We start from the raw sequence: 14,921 nt of genomic DNA on the forward strand, positions 1-14,921 counted from the left end.
TGTTCTGATTTGATCACAGGTAGAAGAGCTCGGGAATGTCTTCCAGGACCGATTCCATTTTAAGATTGACGTTGTTGAACTTGGCTATCGAAGCAAACCACAACACCAGATGGACCGAGTTGTGACCACCTTTGTCGAGACTTACGATCAACCTCATACCTTGTTGATCGTGTACTATGCGGGCCATGCTATCCACTACAAGAATGCCGGTCGACTCGAGCTCTTACCGTCCTCGGAACCATCAGCGGCTGGCACTTCTACCAGTGGTCAGATAAACTGGTACAAGACAGAAGACTTTCTTTGTTCGGACGAAGTCGATGGAGACGTTCTTGCGATACTAGACACGACGTATGCGACTAACAGCGATACACGTCATGTGTCCAATGACGAAGGCGACTCCAATTACAGGGATCGAGAGACTACTAGGCGTTTTGAGTTGATAAGCAGCTGTGACAGAATAGTTCCTGGCTCCGAGTCGCTCACGCGCGCATTGATTGACGGATTGAAAGAGCTCCACGAACAGAATGGGCACTCCTCGTTCTCGACTCAGGACCTTTACCGGTGCATTGCGATGAACCCAATACGCTCAAGCATAAGCTCCAAGATGTGGGCTTTGCTGCCGAACAAGCGCAATATCCTTCTGACACCGATAGCGCAATCAGAAAATGATACGAGCGTACTCCAGCAGCACCGTAGGCGCCCTGGACGAGGTTACTTGAAGCTTGGTTTCGAACTGAGGGATGCGTCCTTTAATCAAGACCAGATAGATCGTCTTGTAAGTATCCTGTCGCCATCGTTGGATGACCAGTCCATAGGTCTACGCGGCATTGATTGGCTTGGGTTCGAGCGTCGTGAAAATGGTTCCTCCCGTTTTCAGACTCTCTCCCCTTGAAAGTGAGAGACATTGCACAACAGGACTATGGTGGCAAAGAGGAAAGCAGAAAGGGTATTTGTTGTTCATTAAGCTTTTCGTTCGTAGCTTAGTCTGGGTCCAGCGAATGTGAGTGTGTGGACAGCGTGAACTCAACACCAATTTGTTTCTGTCCTTCTACACTATGCGGTTTTACCTCAGTGAGTAAGAAACTTTACATGTGTATAGTAATCACACAGATGCACGCAGTCGTACGAACGTTCAGTGTTATTGAATGATCGTCCATCTCAGTGTACGCCAGCGGAGACTCATCCGACAAGCGGGATGCGCCCGCAGCTTGCTTATCCGGATTCCGAAGAACGATGGACCGGGTGCAAGGCGTGAAGCTAGCCAGCACAGGAGAGCCTTGAGTTCCGGTAGCCGGCCACCGACGTTTGGATACCGAGCTAAGTGTTGATGGTATTCTCCCGGCGTTTGTAGACCGCCTTGCGTCCATGACAATTGTATCGTTGTTCATTCCCGGATCATCGACTATGTTGTTAGTATCCAAAGGGGTGTCATGCAGCGCCCACCGCATCAGTTCGTTCTTCACATGTCCTCTCAGCAACGTCATTCGAGTGGCGCGGTTCATGTGGAGCACAGTTGTGCTCGTTCACAGCATTCTCAAACGCCATTGAGACCGAAACGGCGACATGCAGATGACATCAAGAAGATAAAGTTCTGGCAGACGTGGAATGGTGTGTTAATGCGAGGTGACATGTTGGTTCGAAGGTCTGTGACTCTCTGGGTAGTGACCAGTGACCGCAGATCAGGGGCCGACGATCGCTGAACTGGAGCTCCGAGACTGCTGAGAAGACGTTGGCTTGTGCTTGAACTGTTCGTCCGGGTCAGCTCACACCTACTGCGGGGCGCCTTACGCCGTTTTCGCTTACTTATGTCAATCGCGAAGATGCCATGCCATATGTCGATCCAACGGCGAACCCATCTTCGTGCAGGATCTCGAAAGACCCTGGCTATACATACTCAAGCTATCGAAACGTGAAGGTGCCAGAGGCGCGGTACTGTAGGATAAGAACAGCAATCGACATGCGTGCCACAACGCAGCACACGTTACAACTCAGATACGCACGCTAATCCTGCATCGTTGAGGAGGTTCGGAGATCTGCGTGGCTAGTAAAGACACCACAGTCTATGGCTGGTGTTCGGGTCAGCTCTCAAAGAATCATTGCTGCGGTCTCGAACTAGACTAGTGCGCCAAGGAGACAATTTGGCGCTACCGACCCGTTCCGGCTGAGATCACGTTTCACGAGATGCTTCCGAGGTTCCGGTATCTTCTCCCTTCCAAGGTTCTCAGGCATCCACTTGCTTGCACGCACTCTACATGGCAAGATCATGACGCACTTCTACAAAACTTTTTTCGTACTGCGCGACAGATCACAAATCAACTGATGTTGCATGGGCGTTCGTCTGGCTGCATCGCTGACGTAGCGCAAACTTTGTAACCGACCCTGTCCGGGCACACCTCAGCTGTAGGATTCCTGCCGCACCCCGCGTTATGTCGCTGCCAGCACAATATCTGCACGAGATCACGGTTCCTGAGGCAGTACTCGAGTTTGAAACGGACGTTACCTCATGGATGATCCTTCAGCAAATCTTTCCCACGCGAACGACACATGCTGCATTGCTTGGTATGCCAAAATTGCATATGCGTCACGATGTTGTGTGACGCCTGATCGGTAACAAGACTCAGCAGTACACTCAACAGGGCTTTGTTAGGCGAGATGATCTCGCACGGTGTTTGCGACGCACAAGAGTGTGCGTACAGCTGCGAGGCCTTCCGCGCCTGTTGAGACAACTGCGGACACGGTGGAATCATGGCGTGGCGTTGCGCCTCATCAATACACTGGAGTTTCTTTCAACCCGCGGTCTACAACACGGACAAAGGCGGCCCGCCTTACAAGCACTATACGATGTATCCTTCTAATCAGTTATTTTGCAGGGCCTGTCTTGAACGGCGGACCAGAGCGCACCAGGTTGGTACGCGGTAAGGCAGCTAACGATCATAGAGTTTGAAGTCCGATCCGCAGGGATGCTTCCGAACATCAAGACTCGCCATCTTCTACTTTAGTGTCGCACTAGGACTACGGGCAGATTACACCACACAAATTAGCCGGTATTTGGTGGCTTTCGTGCATGACGCTACCAACTTCGAGTGGTACCCTGGTCGGTATTCCGTGCTGGTGTACCCCTCAGCATGTGAAGATATTATCTTGACGCGGACGCACAACTTCACCAGCCAAGACCGGAGGCGGAAAGATTTGCTGAGGATACGGCCAATGAACAACAATGCTGCTCGACCGTACAAGAAACAATCGCAGTATGCTCGCGCCGACAGCTTCGTGCTGGGCTCTCGCCTGATCATGAAAGCCATTCCGTACGGACTTAGCCAGCCTGGTCATTCAGCAACGGACGTCGCGTATTCGACCAAGACGATTTCTTGTGTAACATCGGGTGCGCCACGCGAAAGCTCGTTCGTCAAAGCACCTGCATGATCTTCACCCGGTGAACCGAGGGACGAGTTCCTGGCTTGGGAGAAGTTCATTCGGTTGACGGCAAAGATCAGCATCCGCCATGAGAAACGCATAGACTGCATCATGCAAGTGGCCTCGTATGTCGTCTTGCTGACTGCAGCGGTTCGCCATGAGAACACGCCCCTCAAATCTAGACTATTTGCGTGTTTAGTGAGGAGTCCATAGTCTCATTGGCCCGAGCCAACTTCTTGCCGTCCGCTAAGTCTAGCTCCTTCGTTAGGCACAGCATCTCCCCAGATCTTCCCTACCGCTGCTTCCAGGGTCATGTTTATCCATCGGTTTTGAGTTTCGGATACCTCCTCAAACGACGTAGCATCCCGGTTCTGTGTGAACTGGCGCACTAGCCCGTGCAGCCTGCAGTGCAGGTACCTCTGGGCGCAGTGCCTGACACATGTACTCTTCCACACACAGGGAACCGCGAATACATATGTAAAGGATTGCCTTGGTCGCCTCATCGTACCTGTCCGACACATCGACAAGCTACGTGTGGCATCGTCTGTACCTTTTTGCAACCGCCATGGATCCTTTAACACCCGAACAGTCGGCTGCCTTGGCCAAGGACGATCGAGGTCCACTCACCAAGTCTATCGTCGTTGCCTTTACATGCATCGCGGTGATATGCGTTGGCCTACGTCTCTTCACTCGGCTTCGATACCTGGGACGAGCATTAGGATGGGAAGACTACACCATCGTAGTCTCTATGGCTCTCTCCATCGCGACCGGTATACTTCAGGTCATGCAAGCCAACGCTGGCAACGGCAAACACGCTCCCCTCATCGAGTTCCCTACCGGAGTTGAAATCATCTTGAAGGTGAGGAACTATCCTTTCTTCATAGTATCAAGCTAATATATCCCAGTACCTCTTCTGGAGTATCATTTGCTACAACGCCAGCCTCATGTTCACCAAAGTGTCTATCCTTCTGCAGTACGGCCGAATCTTCACTGTGCGAGAAATGCGCATCCCTCTCCACATCGTTATGGCCATTTGCATTCTTTGGGGTGTATCTACGATCATCACTTCGATCTTCACATGCGTCCCTATCCACGCTTACTGGAAGATCCTTGAGCAGCCGACTTCGAAGTGTATCGACAACAAGACGTGAGTGCTACCAACTTGCTCAGCCTTACGATGCGCAATGCTAATTTGACAATAGGATTTGGTATGTGAACGCTAGCATCAACATCGTAACCGATCTTCTCGTCGCCTTCCTTCCCGTTCGAGTCATCTGGACCCTGCAAATCGCCATGCGTCAGAAGGTTGCTCTCCTCGCCATCCTTACTATCGGTTGGTTCGTGTGTGTCGTGTCGATCCTTCGGCTCCACGCCCTCGTCGTCCTGGTTGCACATCCCGATGACAACACTTATTACAGTGCACCAACAGCCTACTGGTCCGCGATCGAGATGAACCTTGCTATCGTGTGCGCATCACTTCCTGCACTTAAGCCACTGGTCGTCAAAATCATTCCCGGATTCTCTTCATCGCTCAACGCCAGCAGAGCAATCTACGGAAATGGCACGGGAACTGGAGCCAGCACGAAGCAAATTGGTGTCAGGAGCACAGCAAGGCGCATGGACGATGATTTCGAATTGGGTCGACCAGGTAGCACGACACCATACCAGACAACTTCTGAAGAAGGAGGCATGTATGGCAAGAACATATACGTTTCGCGACATTTCGAGCAGCATTTCGAGCAGAGCTCGCGTATCAGCGACAGCGAGAGCCAGAAGGATCTCGTCGCTGAGCCAAACTCGGTACTTCACTGAGCGATTGTAACATAGAATTTGACATTTTTCTTCCGAAACCTGCTCATGCATGAACCCGTCTCCTCTCCTCTCCACTTCCCGGTCTGATGTTGAAAGCTCCCAACGGAACAGCGCACGGTACCTCGCGACGTGCCGCCTGCCAGGGAACGCATCTCGGTTACCATCTCCTGAGCCCGAGGGCGCAGTGCGCAAAACGCCTCTTTCCTATACCCACCACTCGTTCATACAGTCGAACTCCGCCGCGCGCTGAATGGCTAATGCCAGTCTTGGCCTCCACTATTAGCCGCGATCATGGACTCGGGCGAGAATGCAGCGCCACCCGCCGGAAGGCTTGAATTTGATATCCTTCGAGTATAGCCCCAGCCCCAGTGCCTAAGGGGTTCGTGGATAGCGCACCAAGGTACGTACCTGAGCGCTGGGCTACAACATGCCGCCTGCCTAACACGGCCAAGCATGAGGCCTCAACATCGACGGACGCTTTGAACCGACCTGCCGCCGTCATCTGCATGACACGTGAGCCACGCGTCTGACGGAGATGCTCCCTGTGGCACGCAACGTCGACGATGCCGACGGAGCTGTCGATCACCCTCCGGCATCTCCACAGGCATCTCTCGCTAGCCCGTTCGAGCCTGGCACCTCGGTAACGGCCCGATTGCGCACCAGCATGCCGGTCGCTTCTTATATCCGTTGCCTCCCTTTCGCGAACGTGAATCGCGTATGTACTTATAGCAATCTCAATCGGTCCGCGAACCGGATCGCTGGTCGTTTCCATACCTGTCGGAGAGTGTTCCGAACGATCGGCGCTCTGCCTCCCGGGCGTCCTCGCGTAGTTGAGTACAGTAGCAAAACACCTTGTGTTAGACGAATCGCATCTCTCATATACATAGATCGGAAACCGGCAGAAGAAGGGCCGGTGACACTGGATCTCACCAGTGTACCGGGTTTCATTGACCCTGACGACTGACGTGCCTTAGCAGATCAGAATGGAAGGACAGCAATGTTCGACGTGCCAAAGGGGCAGCTTCTAGTGTTTCCAGGAGAATACTATCGGAGGACACTATCTCGAGGACATCCGAGTACGTTCGCTTATGCGCTAATGTTCTGTGACGCTTCCCATCACGCCCCAACGGTGACAATTCACGAGATCATCGACTTCAATCGTACGATGTTTACTCATCAATGGGAATCTCCAATACGCTATGTCATGGATGGGACAATCTCATACCCGGGATGCGAATCTGATCGGACTTCTGCACCGCGTCCTATGGCGAAAGATTCCGTGAACATGTACCCATGGCCGCGGAAAGAATCACGTACATTCACTCCGCCCAGGGCTTCCTTGCAACGGCTCTCAATCCCCATTATACCCAGACCTCCGAGCCGTCCTCCTGGTTGCGAACTCAAACCCAGCCCGATCGCAGATCTGACATGTCATGGCACGGCGAAAACACCTGTAGCGTCTAGCGGAATGTGAATATCAACGGAGCTTTTATTTAGATCGCGTATAATAAACCTTCATGATCTGTCTAAACTCTATCTCGGTCACTACGTGCTGGTTTTGCGGTTGTCGCAACATTGCGATCGACAAGAAGCAGGCGTCTAGCATAACCACTAGAATCTATCCTGAACACGCAGGGGAATAGGTGTACCACTATCAAGCTTCTTCTCTTTAGTCTCCTTGATGTCGAGACCGAGGAAACAGCAGGCTGGTATATACCTCACCTTCTACACTAACTAGGCAATGCAAAGTGCCTAGGTATTGCGCTGAGGGACTTGCAATTGAGCAAGAGCTCGTGTTTCATCATTTGCTGGACCGCTCCTCGTGAGATGTAAATAAGGTGACTGGTCGAACATCGCGATCTATCGTGGCGTTGAGTTTTGCATCATCCAGCAAGACTACCTAGGTAGGTACCCAGGTACGGCTCGGGGGCTATCATCCGACCGTCCGACGTGGTAGAACGCTTGTCTTGGGGTTGAGGAACACGATAAATCAAAAATGACTAATCTTTGCACAGTTGCTTCCTTGTAGGTACCTGGGCATGTAACAACAGTTCGCTAGAATCCTTTGCCGTTAGTGTCGATGACGGCCTGGGCAGCGGGGAAGTGCGCGACCCGCTCCGGCCCCAGGGGCCTTGAGCGCCGCAGCATCGTCCCACCTGGTCGTCTACTTCCTTTCTTCGCATCACTCACACCCACTCTCATCAACATCAATATCGTCTGCGACAACACCATCGCCATTAGGAGTGTGCGTGTCTCCCCTGTCACGCCTTCCGACGTGATCGTGTAGTTGTCATCCCACTTCGGCGCGGAGCTCGGTGGGCCGCGCTGGTTGCATCGCATATAGCACCTGTTTATTCACCTCGCCTTGGCCGTCGCATCTGCAAAGAGAGATGCATTCCAGTTGGATCGCGGGTACACAAAATACGGAAGACCTTGTCTTTAACGATTACCATTGGTGGGTCTTCTCGTGCAAGATTGATTAACATATTGCGGGGTGCGTCATTTCGAGATGAACTGTGGATCCATGGAGCGACTTCTTTGAGGCCATTTTACGTGTTTCTTTGGCAAGGCGAGGTATGAAAACTGGAAGTGAGCACCCCATGATCATCGGAGAAAGTGTCATTACCGCCAACTAGACACTATACCAAGACCTTCAGCTGGACCAGCCGGCTTATTCTTGGGATAAGCGGAGCTGAGCCCTTCGGTGTATACCTAGGTATATCTTGATGATTTCGAAGGACACAAAGATTGCACTACATAGGCGTTCGATAACAATCTAGAAGTTGCGCTCCGCCCAACACGGTACGAAAAGTATACACCCTACCAACATGCGCGTCACTATCCGCTCGGCATGGCTGGCTATCGCAGCCTTGGCAGTAGCAGCATCAGCAACTCCAATGGAACTGACAAATCGCCAATCGACGGTGAAGATCATGACTCTCGGCGATTCGATCACCGGTAGCCCAGTATGTACCTTGCACCAATACTACTGCAATACGTACTTAAACACTACACAGGGCTGCTGGCGGGCTTACCTCTGGCAAAACCTTCAAGAAGCCGGTATCAAGAACACCGACTTTGTTGGCAGTCTGGCTGGCCAGGGCTGTGGCTTTCCATACGACGGAGAGAACGAGGGACATGTAAGCTTATCGTCACGCGCCCATTGCATGGCTAATCCGGAACGGCAGGGCGGCTTTCTAGCAGTAAACATCGCGAACCAGAACCAGCTTCCCGGTTGGCTCTCATCCGCCAAACCCGACATCGTCATGATGCACCTCGGTACGAACGACGTGTGGAGCAACCGCTCGCCTCAAGAGATCACCACCGCATTCAGCAAGCTCGTGGACCAGATGCGCGCCTCGAAGCCCACGATGAAGGTTCTCGCCGCGAAGATCATTCCCATGAGCCCTTCGAACTGCGCTGAGTGTGGACAACGTGTCGTTGCCCTGAACACTGCGATTCAAGCTTGGGCGGCAACCAAGACGAGTGCAGACAGCCCCATCATGGTCGTAGACGCGTGGACTGGGTTCGACACGAAGACTATGACGGGCGATGGCGTTCATCCGAATGATGCGGGTAATAAGAAGCTGGCCAAAGCGTGGTTTCAGCCATTGGCGGATGCCATCAAAGGCTGATATGCCTGGACAATCAATGTCTACGTTTTACCAAGAGGACGCGATGCTGACACATTCTCGGGCCATCGGTGTACACATCTCATTGATGCGCGATGTACTGAGACGCGTTGGTGTGTAGACTCCGTTCGCTGTTTTTGGCCGCTCCTCCACTCTTCAAGAAATACTTATTATCCTCAAATTGCATGAACGATCTCTCCTCCGGACTCCGAAACCCCGAATGTCCTCGTACATAAATTCGTACGAAGTTTGCTTATGTTCCGTGTCATCCCATCGTGTTGTCGCTGAGGGTTCGGCGTGCCAAGATATCCGAACATGAGGCTGTCGGCGATACTTCGTAGCAATCAGCCACTCCAGAAACGCGTGTACTTTCCTGTCTAGGCAAGAGATACAACATCACTTACGGCCGAGAGAATATACTGCAAGCATACGCTTCGCGCGTTGCGGACTCTGGAATCACCGGTATGATGGGTGATTTCTTATATATGGTATCGAGACCAAGGATGAGCATTCTCACCATCAAGTTCTACATACCAGCTTCTCTATGTCTGCCTCTGGAACCACTATGCTCATGCGAATACTCACTACGGCAGCGCTGTATGCCGCAACGGCCGCCATACCAGCACGACAGCCATCCTTCGCGGACACCGTATTCCACAACGGCTCCATCTACACGCTGGACGCGTATTCGTCAAAGGTCGAAGCGCTGGCAATCAAGGACGGCGTCATCACCTTTGTCGGATCGAACGAAGATGCCAAAGTACGTATTGGCAATACGACCCAGGTGGTCAACCTTCAAGGCCACGCTGCTATTCCAGGCTTGATCGACTCTCACATGCACGTCCTCGGTGGTGGCATTTTTCTTCTGAAATGCGATCTCAACTACCAACCTCTCGACCTACCTGGAGTTCTTCAGCACATCCAACGCTGCATTGACGACGAACCGGATAAACCGGACGACGCTTGGATGGAAGCGGTGAACGTGGACTATTCCACTCTCACATCTCGGAGTGGATCAGTCGACAAAACAAGCATCGATGCGCTCAAGACGAAGCGACCCGTAGTCGTCCGCTCGAGCGACTACCACAGCGTCCTGGTGAATTCTCGGGCTTTGGAGATATCCAACATCACCGCTGCGACTCCAAGCCCATCCAATGGCGTTATCGAACGACTACCCGGAAGCCAGGAGCCTTCAGGTGTACTTCAGGACAATGCGTCTGATCTACTCGATATACCACTGCCTTCACCAGAAGAGGCCGTCAAGGCCGCCCTGGCTGCGATGCAGCTGCTACGGCAATCGGGTATCACTACCTTCCAGGAGGCAATGGCTTTGGATGAGTTCGACCAGGTGTTCCAGGCTGTCCAGCAGGGAGGAGGCTTGAGCGCACGAGCGTTCTTCGACTACCGTGTCGACGCCCCAAGCTCTGTCGCCGAAGTACCTGATCTAGTGGCCAAGACTGTCGAGGTCATTCGCGGTTTCGACAACAACTCTACCATGCAACCTACTCCATCCCTCAAATGGCAGGCTGTGAAAGCGTTCTTGGATGGAGTCATCACGTATCCGGCAAGGACGGCAGCTCTCATCGAGCCATACTGGAGTCTGGTCAATGGGTCTAACACGACATGGGCACCAGATCCAAGCACACTCAGGAAGACATACTGGGAACCTGAGATCCTTGCACGTACTCTCTCGGGCTTCTTCCTCGCAGGTATAGACGCACAACTCCATGCCGACGGCGACCTTGCTGTCCGCGTTGGTCTTGACGCCGCCGAATCGTTCCGTAAAGCGCATCCCGGACACGACTTCCGCCTTGGTCTAGCGCACGACGAGCTCTCTCACCAGGACGACTGGCGCCGGTTCAAAGAACTTGAAGTCGACGCCATCATGAGCTTCCAGTGGTCTCAGCTCGCCCCTTCATACCTCCCAAACACGTTCCCATCGCTAGCCGAATACCGCCGCCAGAACCTGCAAGCCTATGCCGAGATTGAGAAAGCCGGTCGACCCGTTACCTACGGGAGTGACTGGCCAGTCGATCCTCTCGACGAGTTCCTCGCTCTGAAGATAGCAGTCACGCGGTCAGGTGATCCTGGTAATCCACATTCCTCGGCATCTCAGGGCGCCCCTTACAATGGCACGTTTCCTGGTGAAGGCATCTCCCGCGAAGCTGCTCTTCGCGCCATTACCATCAACGGCGCCAAGTTCCTGAGGGCCGACAAGTACATTGGATCCCTGGAGGTTGGCAAATTTGCCGATTTGATCGTCTTGGAGAACGACTACTTCACTGTGCCGGAAGAGATGATTGGTCGTCAACGTGTTCAGCTCACGATGGTGGGGGGTGAGGTGGTGTATATTGCCAACGAAGCTGATCAGAAGTTTGGAAATATCACAGCCAAGTATCCTAACGATGACGAAGCGAGTGTCGCTCTGGATCGCAAGGCAATCGGCGGCTTGGACCGCAAGCAGGTGTCGATGAGGGGAGCCGTGAATGCAGCAAAACTGAGGAAGAGAAATGAGTGCGTCCACCATTGAAGAGGCGTAGCCACTTGGGGTAGTAGTGTGGGACACATCTCTATCAACTAGACCATGTAGCCTTTCAGCATTATCATTTCAAATAGCGTGTTGTAATAAGATGTTGATTAGAGTACCTCACGAGTGACGTGATGTATGCCTGAATCGCGGTGCAGGTTGTGAGATAAGTCATGCTCAGACAAGGCAATGACCCCGTAAAACTACCGAAATTCGGCATAAGCGAAATGCGCCGGGGTCAGTACAGGCTGCAGTTCGCCATAGGAATACAGGCCCATCATTATGCCAGTGAAAGGCTGCCCAATGTCTGGGTTACGCGTCATGATCTGGGTATCGATCTCGCCCAGCCATGTCCATTCAGCGCTCTGCTGTGCCTCACCGCCGACTTCCCGATAGCCAAACCGGTAGGACGTAGCCGTACTGTCGATGGCGAGTTTTATCTCACCCTTCTCTGAGATGGGTTGCTCCAAAGTCTCCATGTCCGGACGGGTAAGTCGAATGATTCGTTGAGGCTGACCGTTGCGATCTGCAAAAGCAATGCCAATGCTAGAGTAGCAAGTGTGATTCCAGTACAATACAGTTCCAGCCTCGACGCGTGAAACGTTCGGTTGGAAGTCTAGTTGAGTCTCCCAAGTCACCGGCCAATGTCTTTGCTTTCGCAGGAATAGCGTCGGACATGCTGGCATCGAGAGGGTGTATGGACCGCCATTTAGGGTAAGAGAATCGTGTCGCGCTGTCATCGAGTAGTCCTTCTTCACGGGTGTATCTAGGCGTGCATTAGCTTTGTACCGTACACAAGCTTCTTGCATTGCTTACTCTTCCTGTACCAGCCAAGGCCGAGCCTGACCCCACTGAAATCGTCCCTCCAAGCCTTGTTGTCATCAAGAGTGGACTCTTTCGGCCCGTTCATCTGCAGTGTGACCGGTTTCCCTTCGTTAAAGATTGGCCAGTCGTTTTCCCAACGAATTGGGAGTAACATTGACTCGCGCCCGAAAACCGAAGTTCGCCATTCGTCACCTCCCTCTTCCTTCCTTGGTCGCACGCCTAAACACATGGCCCACCATTGGCCTTGGGTGTCCTCAACAATATCGCAATGACCAGTATTTTGGATCTCGTCGTCTGTTGTGTTGCGCCAAAGCGGGTTGTGCGGTGCTTGCTCCCAAGGTCCGAAGGGGCTTTCCCGACTCCGGCTCACATATTCGCAGTGCCCAGACTCTGTGCCTCCTTCCGCCGTGAAGAGATAGTAGTAGCCGTTCAACTTGAAAAGATGCGACCCCTCTGATATACCAGACTCCGACTCCCGAACCATCTTAGGCGTAGACTTCAAAGTGCCAGTTTCCAGATCGACAGTAGATATGTGTATCGCAAAGTCTTTCAATTTGCCCCCAGGAGTCCGATCAAGCTTTCTGTAGGTAGAAGACAAGTATACCTGACCATCGTCGTCCCAGAACAGGTCGAAGTCGAAGCCAATCTGGTCGAAGTACACAGGTTCGGACCACGTACTGTCGTTCCAGATGTTGGTGGTTTTGACGTAGAAGCCTCGGGGCCATACTCGATCGTCGTTTTGCGGTCTGTATCGGTCGAAAGAGTTGGTAATGATATAGAATGTACCCTTATGATAACGAATCGTTGTTGCCCAGATACCGCCTCCCGGCTCAGGAGTCTTGATATCCAGTTGTGACTTGCGCGTGAGAGCATGGCCGATTAGCTTCCATTTGATGAGATCCTTGCTGTGATATATGGGCGCGCCAGGAAAGTATTCGAATGACGAGGTGACACAGAAGTAGTCGCTACCCACGCGAATGACGGACGGGTCTGGGTTGAAGCCAGGGAGAACTGGGTTGGTAAAAGCAGTCATGGCGAAAGTTGCTACCCGAATTTTGGTTTGGGGGAATTCAATGTGGGATGAGGCTCAAAGGCTTGAGTATATACGCCAATTGCACCGCGGCTGCCATCTTCCGCTGTGAGCCGCATGCCGCGTCTGCGGATGAGGCTGAGACCATTTTGACGGCCGACGAGTGGGAGCCCAATCGCGTAAAAGTACGGTCGCGCGTTTTTCCTCGAATCACAATATGTGTGGATGTATCCCGTGATGTTCCAGGCCTCCCGAGGAGCTATCGTGAGAGAAACACGGGGGAGATGGAGGATTGAGGGGTAAGGCTTGGCGGGGCCAAGGCGTTCCTTCACGGGCAAATCTCGGGTCTCCCAACAAAACAACACGCCCGTCTCGCAACACACGCGGCAGCTAGCACTGCCTCTGCACTTATCCAAACACATCATGTTTACATAGAAGCGAGTATGCCAAATATGCGCTTTGTGATCGCGACACAATAGGTAGCGCTTACATTCCTAGGCGCGCTCACATCTACTTAGTTATGCTAATAAAACATTCTATTATAGATAGGTAGGTTTAATATAAATAGTGTAATAAGTCTAACAGGCTAAACTAGAAAGAGTTAAGCTCTATATACTTAGTATGTGCTATACTTAGTAGTTATGTAATAGCTTCCTCTTATTAGTTAAGAAGCTAGAAGTCTATTCTTAATAAACATGTTTTCTACTATTCTCTAGAGAGCCTTATCTACTATTACAGCCTAGTAAAGAATACATTCTTTAATAAAACTTTTTTCTTTTCTACGCAAAATAGCAGAAACAAAAAATAAGGCTTATAAAGTAAATAGTAATAAAGGTAGAGTTACTCTGTAGAGATAGATAGTAAAAATATTATTTTATAGTTATTCTTCTACTCTATCTATAGGTCTATAAGTCTAGTAATAAAAGCAGCGCTATTCTAATATAGAGAAGGTACTATATTCTTACTTTAGTAAGTATAACTAAAAAGCTTAAGAAAAGGTATAGCGCTAAAAGTAGCTAAGAGAGAAATAAAATAATACTAGAAAACTACAGTAGAAGTAACTATTATCTATAGTAGGTAGTAATTAGAATTTGTAAAGTTACAGAGATAACTTTTGTATACTAAGAAAATATAGTATAGATACTATAGAGCTATAAAGATAGAAACTATAAAGTAGAAAAGAGTTATAAACTATAAATGCAACTTATAAAAGAAACTAATAGTAATATATAGTAAGAAAGAAACTTTTGTAAGTAGCTATATCTATTAATAGAAAGTTCTGCTAGGTAGCCTAACCTATAAACTACTAGAAAGTTAGAGAAAGTACGCTAGATAAGTAAACTTTCTTTAAAGTAGTTCTAGTTACACTTTAAATATTATACTAGAATAATAGTATATTTAGAGTGTAATTATATACCTCTCTTAGAAAGTTATACTATTAGAAGCGCTATTGTCTTCTCTAGTTACTAGAGTAGAAAAGTTATTACTATTATATATAGATTCTAAAGGCGTAGAAAGTAGTGTATTTGTAATAGAGCCTGCTTTCTCTATAAGTATATTATCTTTAGTAGAAGTAATTATAGCTGTCTAAGTAGAAGTTAGAGATACTAGAGTAGAGTTAATGTTCTCTATAGTAGCCTTATTAGTAACTTCTTTTTAAGAAGCTACTACTATAAGCTTT

At 50.6% G+C, this 14,921-nt stretch overlaps 4 protein-coding genes across 4 annotated transcripts; 3 read left to right on the top strand and 1 right to left on the bottom strand.

The window, feature by feature from the left end:
• Positions 1 to 3,979: 3,979 nt before the first annotated feature.
• J4E85_007978 (uncharacterized protein) lies at positions 3,980 to 5,226 on the top strand (the record flags this gene model as incomplete). The annotated part of the gene is made up of 3 exons (XM_051472208.1): positions 3,980 to 4,273; positions 4,320 to 4,561; positions 4,617 to 5,226. The coding sequence occupies 3 exons, from the start codon at positions 3,980 to 3,982 to the stop codon at positions 5,224 to 5,226; spliced, it is 1,146 nt and encodes a 381-aa protein (XP_051323673.1).
• Positions 5,227 to 8,054: 2,828 nt separating this feature from the next.
• J4E85_007979 (uncharacterized protein) lies at positions 8,055 to 8,861 on the top strand (the record flags this gene model as incomplete). Its single annotated transcript, XM_051472209.1, has 2 exons — positions 8,055 to 8,192; positions 8,244 to 8,861. The coding sequence occupies 2 exons, from the start codon at positions 8,055 to 8,057 to the stop codon at positions 8,859 to 8,861; spliced, it is 756 nt and encodes a 251-aa protein (XP_051323674.1).
• Positions 8,862 to 9,402: 541 nt separating this feature from the next.
• Positions 9,403 to 11,388, top strand: J4E85_007980 (uncharacterized protein; the record flags this gene model as incomplete). The annotated part of the gene is made up of 1 exon (XM_051472210.1): positions 9,403 to 11,388. One exon carries the CDS (start codon positions 9,403 to 9,405, stop codon positions 11,386 to 11,388), a length of 1,986 nt encoding a protein of 661 aa, XP_051323675.1.
• Positions 11,389 to 11,588: 200 nt separating this feature from the next.
• On the bottom strand, positions 11,589 to 13,243 carry J4E85_007981 (uncharacterized protein; the record flags this gene model as incomplete). The annotated part of the gene is made up of 2 exons (XM_051472211.1): positions 11,589 to 12,151; positions 12,202 to 13,243. The coding sequence occupies 2 exons, from the start codon at positions 13,241 to 13,243 to the stop codon at positions 11,589 to 11,591; spliced, it is 1,605 nt and encodes a 534-aa protein (XP_051323676.1).
• Positions 13,244 to 14,921: the final 1,678 nt, after the last annotated feature.

This window comes from Alternaria conjuncta (assembly GCF_024043145.1).
Source record: "Alternaria conjuncta strain BMP 0040 chromosome Unknown scaffold_12, whole genome shotgun sequence".
Taxonomy (NCBI): domain Eukaryota; kingdom Fungi; phylum Ascomycota; class Dothideomycetes; order Pleosporales; family Pleosporaceae; genus Alternaria; species Alternaria conjuncta.